Below are 20,995 nucleotides of genomic sequence, written 5' to 3'. Positions count from 1 at the left end.
GGGCATGCTGGGTATGCAAATGAAGGCAATGAAGCCCAACACCCGAAGCACGGGGAGAAGTGAGTGGCAGGCTTGCCCAGTCTAATGAGCTGCCTCAGCCATGGCCCAGTGAGCCAAGGTGGAGGTGAGTCACTGACAGGCACCTGCTGAGAGAGAGAGGCAGGGAAGTAAGAGATAGGGGCTGGGAAGAAACACTTGAAGTGTAAAGAACAGACACGGAAGCATGAGTAAAGGGAGTGTTAGGGAAGTGGGCAAAAGAAAGACTTCTTAAAAACAAGTCCAACCTTGCTCTTGTACTTCTGATCACCAAGGCGAAAGCGGACATAAACGTCCCCATGGCCGTACTGCGGCAGGTCCTGTCCCTCCACCAAGGTGATACTGAGCATCCCGCTCCACATCTGGTTCTTCGGCTGAGTCCTCTGTGCTTCCGCCTGCTGCTGGGACGCTGCGGCCTGGTTCTGCTGCGGGGTGCAGATACAGACAGACAATTAAAGGTTGTTTTTTATGAGGCACCGTGTGTGGAGGCTCTGGGCGCTCCCCTTCGTTTACCTGCTCCTGCCTCAGCCTGGCACCTCATCATGTTCACAGAGTGCATGAAAGTAGGACAAAGGTTTACACTATACAGCACATCTCTGTTGGAGCACATTAGCACATCTCTACTGACAGGCAAGTCACACCACGGAGACTCCTGGAGAGAGAGGAAGAGAGGGACGTCAGCAAGCAGCCAGATGTCCCTGGCTGTGACAGTCCCACTCATCACTGGCTCCCAGACTGAGTGTGGGGAGGCAGGACACTTGGCATACTGCACCAGAGACAGCAGGCAGCAGTGAGTAATGATGCAAACCCCACAGCTCCCTCTCATCACCAAATTATGCATACATGGAGTATGTATGGCCGGCATCAGAGTATACTGCATGTTGGCAAATTCATCCGAATTTCATTTAGCCAGATTAAAACGACAAATCTTTTCCACTAATGTGACGCTAGAACGAAAAAAGATGTTGCGCATTATAAGAACTCTGGAAATCAAGGACGAGCCCGGCAACTAATCCACTTCTCCTGCCGCGTGTCACAGAGGGAGTGAGAAACAGAGGCCTTGATATGTTTCCATGTGAGAGTTCCCGTGAGGCCATGCGGTGATAGGCCAGGGCTGTAAAAACAAACAGCAGAGAGGTTGTGTCGGGCTGACTGTAATTAAAGAGCAGGCCCGTAATCTGCTCTCGCCTCTTTGATTGCCCAGCTCCTTCAGCTGCCCCAGCGACGCTGCTTCAAACAGCCCCGCTGCAACTCCCCTGCCACTCCGGCCCCTCCTCTTCACTGCGGGGTCACAACCCACAGTGCCACCCAATCCGAGGGGGATCAAAGCACATCTCAGGGACCTGAATTAACATGGAATACCACAGGCGCAGCCCTATAAATATCAGCCCCTTCAAAAGAAGAGGAACAGAGGGAGTGGAGGAGCGATATAAACCATGCCTCAGCCAAGTCATCCCAAGTGTTTATCTTGGACACATTTCTATCTCAGCGGCCAATAAAACAATTCCACTTAACTGTAAGTGGCCCCTAAAGAGAATCTATTCCTGGTCCTAAAAGGGCTGTGCGATTGCTTCCATATGGTGGGACAGCATGGGGACAAGCACGATGAGCTCAGACCCAGGACCATTTGGCGAGTACCTCAGCACTGTCCATCCACAGCTGTGATATTACATCCCAACATCTGGGTTATTGCCTGCTATGCCTGGGAATTATCAGCCTTGCCGATCTTAGGCATCCCACACTGGCAACATGCCTCGAACAGCAGAGCCCCCCCCCCCCCCCCCCCCCCTCTACCATACGCCCCCCTCCTGTTTGAAACACTATCACACAGCAGAATTTTACTCAGGCACTTGCCATTCCCTGTCTCTGTGGTGGCAACACAGAGGGAGAAAACGATGTTCGGAAAGAGGGGGAGTGGAGCTGCAAGAGCTGGGTGTTCAGCACGTCCAGGAGAGGTGTTAAACGCAATAAGATATTGTACGTTTGTCAAAAATGAATTTTGGGGGTGGGGGTGGGGGGGTGGCATTGTTACATTGTTAAATTAGCACTGTGATTTAGGAAACCGAACGTTGTGTTGAGTCCCATCACACATTTCTGTCTCCCTTTGAGTATCTTTAACCATCTGTAGTGGATAACCTACAATGTGTATGAAAATGGCTTTGTTCCTTTGTCATCTAATTTGAAGTTGAGATTGTCTGCTGGACCATCAAGAGACTGAACAGTGGCAGATGCAGCGACTACATAGGTGTGAATATAAACCCACTCGCTGCAGCGCCAGTCCCAGGCAGCCACCCGCCTATTTCACTCTGAATCTAATTACAGCTGCAATGTATTGAAAACCACTTGAGAGGAGATGGAACTTTGTTTACAACCAAAAACAAATACTCTTCTATAATGCTCATCTGAGGGCTTCATCATGTCAACATATTTAGTCAACACTATTATTTTGGTTTAGATCAAAATATTATATTGTACCGTACCTTTTCACAGACACACCACTGAAAATAATATGCATTGCAGAAAAAAAATGATTCCCTATACAACCACAAAAGAAACAGGCTACGCTGAAACCAAGGTTACACACAAAAGCCTGAATCCTCAGCATACACCTCAGTCTTTGTTGCATCATTGCACAGTGAGCTACTGCCCCCTAGTGCTTCACATCAGGGTAAGTGTTAACTTATGCTGTGTAAATGACAAAGACGAATGCAATAACATACTATTTGTACTCCCGATACAATTTCGAAATTCGCAAATGTAATGATATCTCAGTCCATACCTTATTCTTTCTTTGTGGCCATCTCTACAAAAAGAAAAGAATTACAAGAATCAGTAAAAGACTAAGCAAAAATAATGCATCAAGCGAAAATGTTTTAATAAAATAACTCCTCTTACAGGGCTTCTCTTGATGGTGGCATCTCGAAACATTAAGCAGAAGTCAACAAAAACCACTCCGAGGTCATCCTCTTTACTTTTAGGATCCTCAAGATGCAACTCCATTTCATAGGTTCTGTTAAAAGGAAAAGACAGACAAGAAGATTACTACTGACGATCACTTTTGGATGTCTGTAAAATAATCTATTCTATAAAATACAAATGAAGAATATTATACCCACTTGTACAATTCCAGATTTTTCAGAGAAATAGAGCTGGAACCCATGAACTCGTGAGCAGTCCGATTTTTATTATAGACCTGCAACAACATTACACATTTCATTTTCATATTGTAAACCACAGGCACCTGTATTATAAGCACTTTGAATCAAGCAACTCTTTCTTACCCGAACTTCCACAAGGTGCTCTCGATCTCGCAGAGCATGAGAGAAGGACTCGTTCCACCGTGGGTTCAGGTTTTTATAAACTACTTTGCTTTTGTAGAACTGCTTTCCTTCAAGTTTGAACTTCACATATGGATCGCTGGTGCCTAAAATTCAATGTGGAAAATGAGCGAATCGACACGTGAAGTGCGAACATTTTATCAAAAGTGTAAAAACACTAATTTCGTAGCATTCTGTGGCGAGAGAGAATTATTTAATGCTTACTGTGATCACTTTGTGTACGTGTTCATTGCATATATTTCTGTTAAAATGTACACCGTGTATGAAAACAGACATAAATATACACACACACCCTTCCCCCATGCTGGTTGTATGAGACACTGAAATATGTGAGGAGGTGGAGGAGGAGGAGAAGGAGGAGGTGCACCCCACACATGGCAAAAACAGAGGAAAGTAGCTGTTTAATTTTGAAAGAGTAGAATCACTCGCCAGCATGAGGCGACCAGAAACCAAAATCTAGAAGCAACCAGTGTTAATCTCCCAAGCCTGTTAAGAAAGTCTGTCTGCGAGCGGGGTAGGGGTATGGGACTTCTTTGTTTCTGCAATTGCATGCAGATTGGCCAAAAAATGAAAGCCAGCCCTATGCCTTCATTTGTATAGGGGAATAAAAGGGTGCTTGAGAGAGCCTGCAGGGAGGCTTGAATCACATGACAAAGGCCCTGTGGGGATGGGCTGTCAGGCCTGTCAGCTCCCCACTCCAAATGAACATCTCGCAAAGGCAGGCAGGACCCACAGCAGCTCCACCCTGCCAGCCTGTGACAGGGAAACCTCCAGGCAACTTGACAGGAGGAGAATGTGGCAGCTAGCAAGGAGAAAAGCTCTGGCATGACTGAGAACAGTGACGATGGAAATTAATGGGAAAGAAGAGGAGAACAAAAACCAAGGAGTGGGGGCCCGGTGGCGTGGGTCCTTTCAGAATATGTAATGACAATGTATGCCATTGGTGAGCGTTTGGCATGGTGTTGATTGTTGGGCAAACAGTGGAGAGACAGGGGGCATGTGGGGATTGCATCATCACAGTGCCATCTTGTCATGGAGAGTAAGGTCTCAACTAGCAGGGAGTAGGGCACTGAGGTGGGAGGGTCTCCTGCCACCATGCAGGAAATAAATGGTTAAGCATCGTAAGAAAAGCATTGTGAGAAAAAGGTCTGCTCACCATTACGCTGTACAATGATCTTCAAATGTGTAATGATGATTAAAACCACAGTTGCCTTAGGGTGGACGTTTCCAATTACATTACATTACATTACATTACATTAATTAGGATTAATGACGCCGATTAATTTCTGCTATAAAATACATCTATTGATCTAAAATGACTAATTTTCAGTGCCATTATTACTTGAAGTAAAACAATCTGTATTAGGCAAAATACCTGCTCAAATAGTCAGTAAATAATCAGTCCCACTTAATGTGACCACACATTGATTTACTCATATGTCAGAGTTCCGTTTATGTCCACTTGAGGGAGCTGCTTCCCCAATGCAAACTTTACATGAGCCTCAGGGCAGCAACACCTCTGTTTATCTTTCACTCACAGATCAGATTGACTGACACTGTTGACTCAAATCTTAACAGTCAACAAAGTTACGGAAATCAGCTCATTAAATGAGTGAAAATCTAAACAATCTATGAAGGTTAACGCTTGATTTTTTCTTGTTAGTCAATTTCTAATTAATCCACATCCATTATTACCATTTTTCTAAATGGTTTAAACATGTGGCAGTGCCAGTGTGCAGATCATTTTTTTTTTGGTGATTGCTTGATCCCAGTGTGTGTTTTGTCATACTGGTCTGACAGCATGATTCTCTAATGTGTGCTTTTTTTTCCATTTTACATACACCACTTGATAAGAAACTTCATCCTCACATGAAAACATAATCAAAACTGTACACATCTTGGCTTTATACTCATTAACACTTATCCCATTCACAACTTCCCACTAGCTGATTGATTCATCAACACATCGAACTTGTCCGGATGTGTAAACACTTTTTAAACACAACTGCATATTTGTTCAGGATGTACAAGATTTCTTATCCGTTCTGACATCTCTAGATCTGTACAGCTCCTTCAAAACATTTCCCACACATCATGTAAAGTGTGGGAGGGTCAGGGTAGAACATGCAGGAGGCAGGATCATTTTCATCCTGAGATTGTATCCCTCCAGATATTTTCCTGCTGTATTCTCACATTGCTCAATCGGACGTTGTCCAGAGTTCTTACTAGGGGGCTGGAAAGAAAAACTCCAGAGAACTCACCTAGAATATGACTCACAAATGTGAATTCTCAAATAAAGCCCCTCCTGATAATTTTAGACAAATTTCTGGAGTTCAGTGCATTTCTGAAAGCAGCTTCAGACTTTAGTATCCACTGCAGATTGTTCACATACCTGAGCGCTTGTGTTTGATGACCAGGTTCCTCCCCTGCTTTAGGTTTATGCTCAGGAGGTATCTCTGGAATGAAAAATGTTCCTGCACCTCAGAACCTGTTGCCTGCTGAGGAGAACCAATCACATTGATATGCTTCCTAATGTCACATTTTCACTTTCTTCAGCAGTGTACTGAGTACTCACAGAGTTGTCCGTTGGGTCTTGAACATTTTCTTCAAAGAATTCGAATGTTTCACTGGACATCTACACAGACAAAAACCATACATTTTATTATACATCCGATTGCAAGCATGGAATAAAACACTCAACCTGATGTGTGTAGATAAGGCTGCTACTCTAAAGGTCTCATTGTACTTTTCACTTGAAAAGGGGCTTATCCATTTTAAAACAGACTCCATAGAAATGTTTAAACCAGAGTTTAACACAATGATTTCATCTTGTTTAAGAGTTTTGTATTTTCTACTTATTCCCTGTTTTTTGTGTATATTTAAATAGTTTTTGTACGTATTTTAAGCATGTTCAGCACATTGTCAGCTGCAGTTTTTGTTAATGAGCTACCTATGAAAACGTTGACTTGACTCTAATGTTCGTTTTAATAGATAATGGCTGATACAGACAAACAACAAAAAAGCACACCACTGATATCAACAGGAAAAAGTGTCAAGGCAAGAAGCCTCTTGCGCCACTAACTCGTTCTACTGGTTTTCAACCGGTGTCTGTATCTAAACTAAACAGGATACAACAGCCTGAGTTTCATTTCTGGTGAATTAGCATTTAACACTTATCTCGTGAGAATACTGTGGATTTACTGTGGCTGCAGCAGTATACTGAAAAATTTCATGAAGTATAAGCTTAAAAAAAAGGAATGTCAACTTTATGTAAGTCACCATGTCAGAGTCTGGACATACCTCTTAGCATAATAACCAAAAACCGACCCATGCTATTTGAAAGAGAAATGAAAGCATGCAAATGTTCAAGGGAATGTTACATTGTAATGCGTTACTCACAGTTCTTACTGTGCTGATATTATATTTGAAACAGTTTTTTCAAAAGACCTTATTTACTTTACACAACCCTTCTCTGGACCAGTTTATTATGGCCCTACAGATACATACATGATTTAATTCCTTCAAGAAGTTATATTTCGGCCCTGCTTGTTTGTTTTTTGGTTTATCAGGAATCTATTAAATAACTACTGAATGGATTTCCAGAAAACTTGGTAAAGGATTGAACATGGGCCAAGAAAGAAACCCATTAAATGTGGGCACAGATCCGGACAAAGAGGCGGACATTTTTACAACTGTCTTTAACATTGGGAAATACATTTCCTCCAAATTCCCAAAATGCATGGATCTTGATCTTATGCAGCTATTAATGAATGTAATTTGGTGCAGCTTGTTTGAATTTAAGGAAACTTCAGCCAACAGGAGTAAATGGTCTCTGGAGTTTATGCACAGGACTGGACTGGTTTCTATGTGTACTATTGCTTTACAAAGAAATCCTCAAATAACATCTCAATATAAATCAACATACTTCTCCTATGACTGTAGCTGGAGTAAAACGCATGTAGTAAACTGACCTCTCCTATTTCTTGCAGGGCCTCATTGTCCCGAGTTTCTTCTCGCAGAGCCTCCTCGTCCCGGGTTTCCTCTAGCAGAGCCTCTTCTGTGGAGACCCGTCTCCTCAGGATGGGGGAGCAGAGTTCGCGGTCCAGTTCCTCTGAGTCCGTTGCCCAGGGCCCACTGACTCGCTCCTCGCTGGGAGTGCCAGAGGCAGAGTCCAGCGAGTTGCCATCTGCACTCTCCAAAGGAGTACCCTGAGTGTCTAGTTTCAGAAACATGCTTTGTGGAATAGCTTTTCTTTTGGATACTGGCGGAGTCCTGTTTTCAGATAATGCCTTCCTCTGTTCAATTGGTTGGGCCCTTCTGTCTGTGTATGGCGTTGATTGCTCTCCCAGTGAATGGGCTCTGGCCAGTGCTGCAGCCAGAGAACCTGGGAGAAGTCTCTCTCCTGAGGTGTCTTCACCGGAGACACTCCCTCTCTCTATACGGTCTGGTCTTGGTGGATAGACGTTCAGTACGTTGTCAAAAACAGATCTTGGTGCAGGAACAGGGTCCATAGCAAATATATGTCCACTCCCCTTGGATTTTTTAATCACCTGTGCATACAAAGCCTCTTCAGGCGTGTTTCCCCTTCTCTCTAAATTCATCATGCATTCAGCGTCCTCATAAAGGGCCAGTATATCCGCTGGTGCACTTATTCTGTTAATAGCTGCTGGTGCACTTATTCTGTTCATAGCTGCCGATGCGTAGACTGTATGAACCCTGGGTGTAACTTCTGCATATGAGTCATTCAGTCTGTCCATTCTGAAAATGGGTCCATCGGTGACTGAGCCACTTGCGACAGAATCAGTGTCACTCATACGGGGAGAAATGCCAAAGGAGATGTTATCAGAGTCGGTGGACAGCAAGGCGCTCTGTGTGGTTTCACTAGGCACCAACCTCAGATCTGGTACAGAAATACTGCGGCGATTGGCAAGATTCCTCCCCCGCTTGGCGAGCTTCTTACCGGGCTTCTTCAGATTGGGCAACTTCGTTTTCAGCCGCAAGTTCTCCAGGAAGGTCTTTTTCTTAACCTCCATCTTGAGTGATACCTACACATAGCCAGAAAATGTCAAATCAGGTTCCTGGGAAATACAAGTGTACTTGCCATACCATGACAATAAACAACAGCCACATGTAAAATCTACTACATGTGGCTACTGGTTACACTTATGAACAATCTTTAAAAATGAGTGAATATAAGGATACATCCCCACAGTCTGTTTTAAATTAAATATTCTGCCTAAGGCACAAATAATACTTCCTGAAGGCAAAATTAGATCTATTGAAACCCTTCCAACGTATACAGGAAATAGCACAGATATTCATTTCCCACAAGTTTCCCCGGTTATCCGTCTTAAGCGAAAGGAAACACAAATAAATAACGTTCAAAACAAAGCAGGTATTCAGCCGCCTTAACAAAGTTAATCTTAAAATTAAATGTACTACCTATTGTGTGATCCTAAAAATGTTTCTGAGTAGATTTCTGACATCCCCTCACGCTTCATTTCAGTTAAATTCAGTCAAAAGAAAACATCATTCTTTACCTGTTCAGTCGAGCTCGGCTGAGCAGCCGCGCTCTGATTCAGTTTTCACCGAGAGCAAGTTTCCCAACAGGCAGCTCAACCATCCTAGCTATGATGATGAGGAAAGACTAAACAAGCCGAGTCTCGGGGCAGCTCCAACTGTGGAGTGCACTTTCCTGCTTGATGGCAACTTTGAAGGCGTGCGATTGGTGGAGAGGCCAAACAGGGTGAAACTAGCCATACCAGTCTCACAAGATGAGTTTCAATGACTATGAGAATGCCACAGTCAAAGCTCGAGTGTTGAGTCCTGCCCAGTTCTTTCATGAAGAATGTGGGAGAGGGAAAAGAATCCAGTGACAAATATTTCGTTCATCACAAGACAGTAGCATTGAAATTATGACACAAGAGTTGTTCATTGTACGCACACACAGTAGAAGCCTGCTAGACGGCCTCATTGTTATTGCTTTGAATATACGACTGCTCGTTTTGCATTTGTTAGGTTGTGTATCTGTTTTTAGAGGGTTAAGTATTTGAGAATACACTTAAAGCCAAATCTGGCCTAGTTCTTCAATACAACGTCCTTCTTATGTGACCAATACAGACCGGAAATACTGAAGATGGATTCTGCAACATGACTGAGGCATATGAAATGTTGGCTGTCTCTTCGTTTTACATCATCCCCCAATCTTCAGCTCAGATCTGGCACCGGCCTTTTCATTCACTTCTTTCACACAGCCGCATATTTGTTGAGAGTGGAAAAGGTTTAGCCTAAGCTCGTCAAACTTGAGCATTTGTGTTTTCAAAGTATAAACTCTAGCTGTATGGGGGCTAATGCAGGAGGCCCACGGGTGTTCCCTCTTTCTGCTCCTCGCTAGAGACTATATGACAACAGATGAGTTTCAGTTTGGACCGAGTCTCGTTCAATATTTGCTGACGTCTTAGGGAGATCAGGGCCTCATGAAAGCGCTGCATCTTGGCTCCCAGTTGAAAGGCACCGGAGCAGGGCAAGCCCCCCAATGGCAGGTGGCATGTCACCCTCCCTCACATGCAACATAAACAGCTTAAACATCCTCTGTGGTTACTCTGCTCATGCAGACAGGACCTGGTTCATCACAGCCAAGCACATGCACTTAGGGACAGGTACACAGAGCATAGACTAAACATAAAGATGGACGACGTGGCTCCACTTCCTTCGAATCCTGAAATACAGTCAAAATAATCCTGGATACGAACGCAACCCTTTTGTGCATTTGAGGGCAAAGTTAGCACAGTAGCGATCTGGGGATGGAGCCACGGTATCAAAGTCCCGCCTCTGCACGGACTTGATCAATCAAGACTCAGTATAAGCTGTCAATCATGGCATTTCACCCTGTTTCAATAGCATCAAATAACTGATTAAAACCAAAGTTTATTGGAAGAATTTGCCCTTTGAAACACATCAGTGAGATCAGAAAAACCTCAAATCACAGACACCACCTTAAGGGAAAGAAGTTTGACATGCACTTTAGCCCTTTAGTTTGGTCCAATCCACTAACACAGAGGAGACAGGTTTTATAACCCCCCCCCCCCCCCCCCACCTGCAGCCAGCCAGCATCAGGAGGCTTTGGCTTCATCTTTGTGAGGTTTCACGTCATCCATCTTCCACGTCATTATTTTGGGGGGGTCATCACTACCAGCACTAGCTAGTTTCACCTGTCCTCCATTTTGAAGCGTTTGAAGTTCTTTCTGAACTTTGATCGCAACTCCCACTTTAAGTTATCATCTGTTCAAATGTTCTATTAGCACCTTTGGTCTCTAATCACTTAAACTCAGTGTTTCTTATTCAAAGGGTTCAACTCACCTTGAACTGGACATGTTTAACTAACTTCTTGTTACCTTTGACTGCGTCATCAACTTCCTCCACCTGAACCAACAACACGCATCAACACAGCAGACCTGCGGCCTATAGAGGCGCTTACTGTGTTACAGTGCCGTCTGCTGGTCATGTGCTGGAACTGCACAAATCTCTTCTGTAAAATGGTGTGAATTGGAATGTCACTGTCACATGGTAAATACATTCTGGTTTTAGTTTATCTGTATATGTGTATGTGTGTGTATATATATATAAACACTCATTTAACACTTTTAATGTCAACCAAAGGCTAAATATGACTAGATTTATATTATTATTATTAAATAATAATAATAATACTAACACAATTTCATTCCATTTCAGTTCTTCTATTTTGACTTAAACAGAGGCTGCCACACTGAGCTCAGACATGACATCAGCATTTTAAATCTTTTGTACCCGGTGTATATCAAACAATTTCTATCATAAATGTAGGGCGTATAGTTTTGTTTTACAGCATTGTGTTTATTGTTCTGCTTGTGTCACTGTGTGAGAGGCGAGAGAGAAAGTGCCCCCCTTGTTTTAACTCAGGCAATAAAACACATTCTCAAAGTGGAATTCAAAGACGAATAGACATGGAGTTCAGATTGAGCATACACTGAGGTGTTTAATAAAGTTGACAGTTTCTACTGTTTGGGACTTCACAGGAGAACAAATTCTATGTAAGAGTCGTTTACTTCATTTTATACAGAATAAAAGAGATCACCTAAATTACACATTAAAAGCCAATATTTGTACTTTTGTGAAGAATACAAATTTTGTACAACAATAGCTAGCATAGTATCTTAATTGTTTTAATAAAAAGATCACTTGAATATTTATCGTATGATGAAAATAAAATAACACATTCAAGGGAAACAAAATGTAGATTAACTTAAAATCTCTTTTAAATTCCGAAACAAATAATTTCATTATTGGCAACAAAGTCCAGCTTGTGCCGCCAAACGGTCCGAGCGTCTAGACCGAAAACAGCTTCTTTAGTTAAGTGAACTATCAACTACAAACACTTACCAAACACGTAGTTCTGTTGTTTATAAAAGCCATGAAGCAAAGCAGTGTACTCTTGCACAGCAAAGTGAAGAAAGTCCTCTACAAAGGTTCATTGATTAGCCATTCCTTTCACATTCATCAGTTGTGCAGAATCTGGACATACACCCAAGGGAGCCGAGCGTATCACGGTGCATTCACCCAGGCATTGTTTTTCTTGGTGCGAGTCTTTTTCCCGAAAAAAGGCAGGTCTGGTCACGTTTGAGTGATTTCTGCGTTTAGAAAATAAAAAGTGGTGTCGTTTTTTTCTTTGGGATAAGGCATTTCCTAACTGTGCATATAGGTAAACTACAAAACTCCCTGATATGTTATCGAGTGCTAAAGCATGTGCTCAACTACGAGGTGATGCCGCCAAGACGGTCAGACAATTTTTTTGTGGTAGTCTATTATTGCTATTTTCACCTGGATTTACATAATGAATCACTAAGCATCATGGGATGTCTACTTAATGTGCATGAACATGAAAAGATTGCCCCGGGGGTTCCAAATCAATCATTTCACAAAATGTATTTTGTGCATCGTGAAGTCCAGCGACGTCAAGCTGTGGCCCTTCAGGATTTAAGACGCTAACAGTCTGTCCTCTGATGCTCTCCCTCCTAATGCTATGTGGACTACACGTGACCTGTAATGACATCATCTTCTATTCATATAGATATATATATATAATGGGAATTGAGGTTAAAACTGCATAGATCATCATAGGCTTTGACTGAGAACTTCTATGGCGTTGACGATGGGGCAGAGAGAACAGAAACCTGAGAAACGCACACAAGACATGTCGCGGCGAATGCAGAGTGATACCTCGCTCTCGTACAGCAAACGTCTCAGACACCGGTGTGCGGTGAGATAGACGCGAGGAGATTGAAGTCGATGACGTTGCACTGTTGTTGTTGTTGTTGTTGTTGTTATGATTTAACTGCTTGGTCATTTGCTTCTGTGACGAACGAGAAGGAAACAAGTCACCGTCTCCTTTTTTTTCCAGCTGAGACATCGGCCTTTTGTTGCGTCACCTCAGCGCCTGCTGATTTTTCACTTGTCTAGCTCCTAAGGTTCCTACAGGCCTGCAGCACTCTCACTACTTATTGATATAAATCCACTTTCAGTAGCCAATTAAAGGAAACCGGTGAGATATTTACAACACGGGCGGGATCAGATTTGTGTGAAGGTCAGCAGCCGCCTCCATCACGTTTATGTCTTCTGCTTCTGCCAGTAAAAGGACAGTGGAAAAGGCCTGAGAGGTGCCACGTCTCTCATGCTGCAACAGTAGATCGTACTGGGATGTGGGACGTTGGGTTTGACTGTTGGCAGTGTATTCCGCAGCTGCTGGTATACAACTAACACGAGCTAACACAATAGGAGGGGAGGAAAACCCTACTTCCCCTGTAGCCTTGTGATCATCCTTCATAAATATGAAAATAGTAGAACTTCAACCTCACAGCATTGTTATCACAATGTCTTCAGGACAAACAGTCACCACTAATAAAGAGAGAGAGAGAGAGAGAAAGAAAACTAAAGCGTACAGGAGATTATGTTGATAATTAAATTTAGAAGAGATTACAGTAAAATGAACACGATAGCAAATATTGACCAGTGAATGATCTACTTTTTTTTTGAAGGGTCTACTCTTGTAAACTCGGCTGTAATCCACAAAAATATACTTTTCTTGAAAACGGTGGTCGTACAGTACATTCAGCATGTACCCTCACCCCGGTGATATATATTAAAGTCGCTATTTACACAACAGAAAGAAAAATGTTTGGCTCAAATTTTCAATCATACAAACAGAACAAGTAAATGTTCATGGCTTTAGAATATCGATTCATGATGTGGCGTACATGACTTTACACTGTTTGTAATAAAGCACAATTTTAAAAAAAGAAAAAAAAAACAATGGCGAAGAAACGGTGCATTTGGAGTGACCTGTTTAGGAAACCATAGCAACTGTACAAAATAACAAAAGAAAAAAACAGCTTTGGCTTATATTACTGATGAACTGTTATACAGATGTGGACATGTTGATTTTCTCACCAGTTCAACTGGACAGGTTTTCTTAATTGCACGTTTAGACTGAATATCCTACTCTTTTAAATTATAAAATGAATAAGTATGTCATTATTGCAATAAATTCTGTTGCTATTTTTGTTTTTACCTCCCCCAACAGGTGTTGTTTCATCTATTCACTAAAGTAGTCTCTGTTTCTCATGTGACCATAACTCCTGTGTAGCATTAGTTAACTCGGTGCTGTCTGTGTCTCCTGATCGAGTCGATAAATCACGAGAGGCCACTTGAGATAAAGGTCTTGTGTGGCTACAGCATGGTTTTTTTTTTTTTTTAAAAGATAGTTCTTGCAGTGAACATCGTATTTAAGGGTCCTCAGCCTGAAAGCAACACGACTTCCTCTGATTGTTGCAACATGCAAGCACAACAGCAAAACAGCAACTACATGTAAGTGTCTGACTAGACCAGTGACTACAATAATCTACCGCCTATTGTTTAACAATTTTCTCTCTTCTGCAAAAAGTCTGAATTGCACCAAGTACCTGATACCACCCGCTTGTGCATTTAATTCAGTCCAACCCACTGACATTTTATTCTTTTTAAATCTTACTGCATCAGTTTGACAATTGACTTTCGATATATTACATCTCAGTCTCACAAATTGAAAATGGAGTTGACTAATAGTATCATAATAATAGCTCAAAGGACCCTTGCTCTTTCTTTCAGCTCCATGTCGAACCCCTCCCTCTCTCTGACTGGCTGGTGACTGGAGGCGTGGGCGGGGCTCTTTATGTCACCCACGTGTCCATGCGCAGGCGCTTGACCGAGGGGCTTTCCCTGTCTTCAGAGCCAGCGGGGGGTCTGCCGAGCCCCAGCGGGGAGTGGAAGTCGGGCCGGTGGTCTTCGCGGTCGCTCCCGTCGTACGAGCTACAGGAGGAGCTGAGGCTGTCGGCGGGGGAGCGTCCCAGCACCTCCTGTCGGCTGGACCCCTGCTGCGGCTGCTGCTGGGGGAAGCTGGACTGGGAGACGCGCTCCCGCGGCGGCGAAATGGGTTCGGACTTGATGTTTATGCTCTGGCTGGTGTTGATGGATAGGTTGGAGACCTGAGTGAGGTGACCTCCGCCACTGCAGAGGGGACAAACAGGGAACTTCAGACAACAAATAGGAGGTGAAGAGACAGGAATATGTAGATGTGTGAATCAGCATAATATCACAGAGCGCGGTGGGTGTTGCTTTCATGTGCGGGCGTCTGGAGAGTGTGCTTTTGTTTGGAAGTGTGTTACTCACACCAAAGAATTAAGAGCTGCCTGGCCCAGTTGATGCTGTTGCCATGCCGACATGGAGCCCAATGAGAGCCCGGGAGAGCTGAAGCCCTGTAGGGAAGAGATATCTGCGCTGCTCAGGGAGTACTCTGTAAAAACAAAAGCAGCCACACACACACACACACACACAGGGTGAGAACTCGCTCGCGTTTCAGCTGAGTGCCACTGGAAAAAGAGCAGGGAGCCAGCGTGCGGCACAAACAGTCACAGCTAAGGTGGTTGCTGTCTGTGGTCCGAGGGGAGAGCGTGGCCAGACTCACCGGCGGGGTTGTAGGAGGTGGGCATGCCTGAGTAGAGCAGGCCCTGTGGAGGTAAGCTGGGGGTGGTGACAGACACAACTGGAGTGGCCAGCGGCTGGTTGGACTGGGAGCTGTTTAACCTCTGGGTGTTCTGCAAAACACACAAAGCAACAGAGAAAGAAAGCATGAGCCCAGAATACAAATAGAAAACAGTATGTGTGTGTTCTTAGAAATAAAGACAGCATAAATGTTTTCTTTAATTTTCAAGTTTTACAAAAAAAATTTTTTTATATTTGCATATTATGGTTATATGGGACATAGAGTGTAATAATGACAGCTGCCACAAGGGGGTGGTGTAGCTTTATGGCAGCCAATATTGAATCTTTCTGATCCAATGTTACCATAACTGAATAGATATGAATAAGTGATGCTTTGGTTTCTTTTCTGAAATGTATCCACCTACAAAACAAAGTGTGTCATGCTAAACTGAATATATACAAAAACTGACAGGTGGATTTCACTAATTAATAGAAATTATGAATTTATTGCATAAATTTAAAGCGGCTAAGTGACGGATGTAGTCGGTGCAGGAATCACAAGCGGAGACATGCAGCTGGAGGCACAACAATCCGATTAATCAGATTTATTAGAATCTGCTAAATGAGTTTCTACTTTGTCAGTCGATGAGAAAACAAAATGCTTTTACAGCGTTAGTGCCGGAGTGAGTCGAATCCGAGCGAGTCTGGGGATCCGTCTCATAATCAAATAAACACCTCTTAACTGAGAGGGTGCAAAGGGGTAAAATTAACGACACATTTCAATTCCCAGGGTGACGCACGCAGGAGCTCCAGTCGTTTTCTGTGTTAGTGCAGCGACTGGCATGCAGCCCACACAAACAGACCTACAGAGTCCGGTGTGGTCATGCAGCATACGACGCTACAAACGCACACACACACACACACACACACAACCCCCACGCCAAGACTAATCAAATGCAGAGAAAACAATACCAAAACAAATGCTCAGAATTGCATGTATCAGGGATATGTGCCGATGCCAGCAGCTGCATTTGAAGCAGCATTGCATCATAATCGAGTTGATGGCTTCCTCGCATTGTTCCAACACTCAGCGGCCAGATGACTTCACCAAACCCAAGTGTCTCACAGAATGATATCATTTCAGATGATGTCATCCTCACTTCAGTGGAAAAATATATACTGTTAATGGTTTGAACTTCACTCAAGACGATTTAACCCTCAAACTTTCCAGATTGTGATAGAATATATTTTTTTTATTCACGCATACATCTCTCTCTCTCTCTCACTCTCTGTCACACACACAAACTAAAACAAGCACACACACACACACACACACACACACGAACACACACAGACACAGACACACGTACTACTAGTGGTCTATGACTTACAGTGACGTGTTGGGAATGGAGGAGCCAATTTAACAGGCTCAGGCAATTTTCACAGGCCAAACCCAAAACATGCAGTGACAAACCCTCTTCTTTTTTTCATAACGTCATTATTACTGGCAGTTCCGAGAGACAATCTCCGGTTCGAGCAGCCTTGGTCAAGCGTGCGTGTGATTACCGGAAGCATGTTCACATTTGCAGCCATTTGCGCCAGGCATTTGTCAAAACTCACCAAATCCATTTCCTCCTCCTCCGACTGCTCTCAGCGGGAGAAGAGAAGAGAGGCAGAGTTACAGAAAAGAAGCGGAGCAACTGTAGATCGCTCTGGAAAATCGTGCCGGCTACTCTATCTAGATTTTTACAGTAGAGGGAACAACAGGGACATTTTGGGTTTGTGGTTCAATGTATTACCCAAGAACCATTTTGTCCAAATCCTTGTCACATCACTGACACAGAGAGATCATGCAAACTCCACACAAAAAAACAGGGAGATTAAACCCAGAATCTTCTTGCCGTGAAACAACAGCGCTAATTACTAACTTTTGGAGAAGAAACACTAAAGTCCTGCACAATGTCTGTGAGGTTAGAACCTTAGAGTACAGGCTGAAAAAATACTTGAGGACACTGACTTATCCTCACCTGATTTTTAACGTGACACCACAATCACCTCATAATAATCAGGATAAAGTTTTTTCGCTTCTACCAGCAAGGGCTGCACAGTGCTGTGCACATCTTATCCTCCCTGCGCGGAGAGAAGAAGCAGAAGCTCCATCTTTTTTTCGGTGCGGTGGGACATACTGCCACCAGACCAGGGCTGTCTTAATGCCCGCACTCAATCAATAGCAGCAGGAAGACGCGACAAGGGCGACAAGATATTATCTGGCTCACACCCTGGGCCCATGATTAAGTCTTCATCTACACTCTGTCACACCGAGATGTGATTAATTTAATACCATTATGGCCTAATGACAGGCTGTCTGCAGACCTGCCACGGCCACCACCAAAACGCCCTGACGGCTCAGACGGAGCAGAACCGTCCTCCCCCCCAACCCCCACCTGTTTCAGACCTCTCGCAAGGCGACCCGTGCTGCTCCGCCGATTTCACATGGTCGGCACGGTAACACGCAGTTATTTTAAAACACTGATCCAGGCTCGGAAAAAGAGGAGCACCCACGGTAACCTGAGGTGTATTTACCAAACACAATCGTTTTCCTGGCACGGCTTCTGTTGCCGACTACACCTGCAACATGTAAAGTTGGAAACAGTGCGTCCGTGGCCAATGTCTGAAACCCCCCATTTACAATGTTTTATAAATGTTGAAATATGACCAGGAGAAGTTTAGCCTGAGGTGTTCGCTGCAGTCAGAGCGCTCTGCAGCTTCATTATTATAATTAGAGAACTTCTCTCATTTAAATGTGAATAGCTGAGTGAGAGATAGAAGACTGGAGCTGCAGATCTGTGAAGACTGCAGCTCCGATGAGGCCTGCACACTGCGAGTGAGTGAGTTCCACTTGGCAGATAAATATAGTCCTTGGTAAGGTGACAACCTCACTAGAACAGAGAGCTGCACTGCTGTGATAACATCAAACAATGTGTGTAGGCAAAACCCAGCTCTGAGAGTCTGGATAAAGACGCTAAACATCGATCTGCTCTGCCCCGCGGGCAGAAAGACGCAAAGGTCCTTGGGTTGTTTCTTCTCGTGTGCAGCGGTGGAGCTCTGTACTCACCAGCGGGGGCATCATCCCTTTGCTCGATGGAGGGATAACAACCCTCAGGTCTGGCTTGCGGTTTCCCATCCCCATGTTCCCTCCGGGGGGCGGTGGAGACTTGGTGGGCATGACTTTACCCAGGCCGTTGCCGCTGGGCGTGCTGTGGAGGCCGGGGGAGCCCCTGGGGTTAGCGAAACCGTTCCCTGCAGAGGTACAAGGCGACAGAAACACATCATCAAACCATGGACTGTGACTGACAACACCAGCAGTCATCAGGCAAGCCTCTCGCACAGCGCTGTTTCCCTGCGTACGCCGTTAAGTGTTTCCAACCCTCTGGGAAGTTTTAATAGACTTGGATAATTATCCCGCACATTTACAATAATAAAATGTCCATTTCAAAATTGATGAGCCTTTTATTTTTATTGTGAATGATTACATCAAAGTCAGCTCTTTGCATCTTGGGATGAGGAGCAGTTGATTGTCAAATGTACTGTGACTGCTTAAAAGTAATAGCTGAAGTCATTACAAATGAATAAAAACAATAAAAGAACTCCTAGTTGTTGTTTTTTTTTACACTGTGCTCACACAAACAATAGAAAAGTGTTACTTTACTTTTAACATTCACACCTTGGGTTTGTACATTAGCCATTTCCTCTTTATCAGAAAGAGAGTGTAAGTCCCCAACAACTTCATTTAGGAGTCTCCTCATACACCCACTCATCACTAAACCAATACCTCATGAAAGGGGTGAATATTATCATTGGGTGAGGAGAGATAATTGGAATTCAGTAGGAAGTTGTTTATTGCTTTTCTAGAGATTTTCTTTGCTTATATATTTTTGTCGTAAACGACGATGTTAATTGTGTCTTCCTAAATCCGAAGATGTTCATAATAAGCAAATCGCTGATCACTTCCTGCACCCTGCGATCTGTTCTCAGTACATGTGTCAGCATCTCTTCTCTTTTATTCCTGCTGCTTTTCTCAACCTACAGTTGGTTATTCATTTTCAAAGGTCCAAGATGCAGCGTGACTCATCTGTGCAAGGTCTGCAGTGGGACTCTGCAGTTTCCACACACATACGCTCAAACACAAACGCAACGAGTGGTTCACCAAACAAAAGCAACGCATCAAGTGCACTTGAATTTCATTTTAATTTCACTTCATGTAGGTCTGAGTTAAAGCTGCGACCTCCAAACGAAAATCCTGAAAACAACGGGAAGAGCTAATGAATGGTATCTCCCACTGCATCAACGGATCAGTGGCACTTCAACAAGTTGCTGACTTCTCCATTGTGTCCGATTTATCCCGGCGTAACACAAAGTGCGCGCACAACGAGCGGGCTCTTGTGCAGGAACATAATGGAACAATAGATCCTCTGACTACAGATAAGGACCGCAACAATTCATGGTCAAATAAACAGCTATAACACCTACAATAGTATCTCCCAGCTGAATCAACAGTGTGTACGCAGCTATTCACCAACAGCTCTGGCTTTGATCATACAGCATTGGGCTGCCGCAAGAAACTAATGTTTACAGAAGTAGCCGAGTGTGGGTCCAGGGCCCTAAAAATAGCAAATCTGATTAAAAGCAGTGGAGATGTCATTCAGAGGGAATGAGATGTAAGTACAAATATCAGTTGATGTAAGGGAACGGGTTACAGTGCTGCAATTTGTGAAGTGCTTTCTGATTACAGCAAGTCAGCAGGCTCTGATATTTTACCTTGAGATTACAGCTCTAAACATAAAGCTGTTGTGGAGAAAAAAGCCAAAGACAAAAGACTCAATATAATAAACGTGATTTGCATTATTAATGACACATGGTTAGGTGTTTGTGGAGAGGGCCCAAATTCAATTAGCTGGTTTTGTGACATTTGGCTATTCTCACATGGGATAACCTCTCTCTCAATCTGTCTCTCTGTCTCTCTCTCCATTTCACGCATGCCGTCCTATCTCTAAAGGCAAAATGCCCCCAAAAATATCTTAAAATAAACGGTGCAGTGAAAACCAAGGCATGCTAAAAACCTGAAGTTGATCATGAGAAACAGTCTTTTTCCTCATGTCTCCGTCTTTTTCCAAGTGACTGGTGAACTTCCAGCAAATGTTTGATATGTGAATGGGCAGCTCCACGCCTGGCGCATCTTGCACACATAATTTTTCTTGGCTATTTGTAGTTATTCTATCAAATACATCTGTTTCTGTGTCCCACCTGCATTCTTCATTGTGTTTTTTTATGCTTTTGTTAAATCACAACAGCAGTGTAGCCATTGACGTCGTACTGGGGTCTCTACCAACTCAGTGTCCAGTGTGTGACGCTTTGCCAGTTCATCCCAGGGCAAAGACCTCCACTCAGTGCTGTCTTCAGTTGGCTGATTCCGACTTGGATCGACCCACCTGCCTTTCATATCTTTGCAATGTGCCTCTGATTATGACTTCAGATATCTGACGATGACTAAACAGCACACTTGCTTG

At 43.6% G+C, this 20,995-nt stretch overlaps 2 protein-coding genes across 9 annotated transcripts in view; both read right to left on the bottom strand.

Annotated features, from left to right (window-relative positions):
• mctp2a (multiple C2 domains, transmembrane 2a) overlaps positions 1-9,031 on the bottom strand; it is a 33,873-nt gene extending 24,842 nt beyond the window's left edge. Inside the window, exons 1-9 of one of the 4 annotated variants that reach the window (XM_062390648.1) lie at positions 8,915-9,031; positions 7,346-8,419; positions 5,950-6,009; positions 5,767-5,872; positions 3,318-3,460; positions 3,153-3,229; positions 2,932-3,046; positions 2,816-2,839; positions 285-461 (exon numbers count right to left, since the gene is read on the bottom strand). In XM_062390648.1, coding sequence (XP_062246632.1) covers positions 285-461; positions 2,816-2,839; positions 2,932-3,046; positions 3,153-3,229; positions 3,318-3,460; positions 5,767-5,872; positions 5,950-6,009; positions 7,346-8,407 — 1,764 coding nt within the window. In that variant the 5' untranslated portion in view covers positions 8,408-8,419; positions 8,915-9,031. The remainder of the gene's footprint in view (positions 1-284; positions 462-2,815; positions 2,840-2,931; positions 3,047-3,152; positions 3,230-3,317; positions 3,461-5,766; positions 5,873-5,949; positions 6,010-7,345; positions 8,420-8,914) is intronic. The other 3 variants (XM_062390645.1, XM_062390646.1, XM_062390647.1) reach the window with 3 other exon arrangements.
• Positions 9,032-11,365: 2,334 nt separating this feature from the next.
• The window catches only part of mef2aa (myocyte enhancer factor 2aa), a 60,166-nt gene continuing 50,536 nt past the window's right edge, over positions 11,366-20,995 (bottom strand). For 3 of the 5 annotated variants that reach the window (XM_062389541.1, XM_062389539.1, XM_062389540.1), the window contains exons 6-10: positions 18,544-18,728; positions 17,049-17,072; positions 15,412-15,541; positions 15,117-15,240; positions 11,366-14,954 (exon numbers count right to left, since the gene is read on the bottom strand). In XM_062389541.1, the coding sequence (XP_062245525.1) occupies positions 14,618-14,954; positions 15,117-15,240; positions 15,412-15,541; positions 17,049-17,072; positions 18,544-18,728 (800 nt within the window). In that variant the 3' untranslated portion in view covers positions 11,366-14,617. The remainder of the gene's footprint in view (positions 14,955-15,116; positions 15,241-15,411; positions 15,542-17,048; positions 17,073-18,543; positions 18,729-20,995) is intronic. The other 2 variants (XM_062389543.1, XM_062389542.1) reach the window with 1 other exon arrangement.

The sequence above is a fragment of the Platichthys flesus genome, chromosome 6, assembly GCF_949316205.1.
Source record: "Platichthys flesus chromosome 6, fPlaFle2.1, whole genome shotgun sequence".
NCBI lineage: Eukaryota > Metazoa > Chordata > Actinopteri > Pleuronectiformes > Pleuronectidae > Platichthys > Platichthys flesus.
Note: the sequence above shows the minus strand (reverse complement) of the source record. Positions and strands in the feature narration are given on the sequence as shown.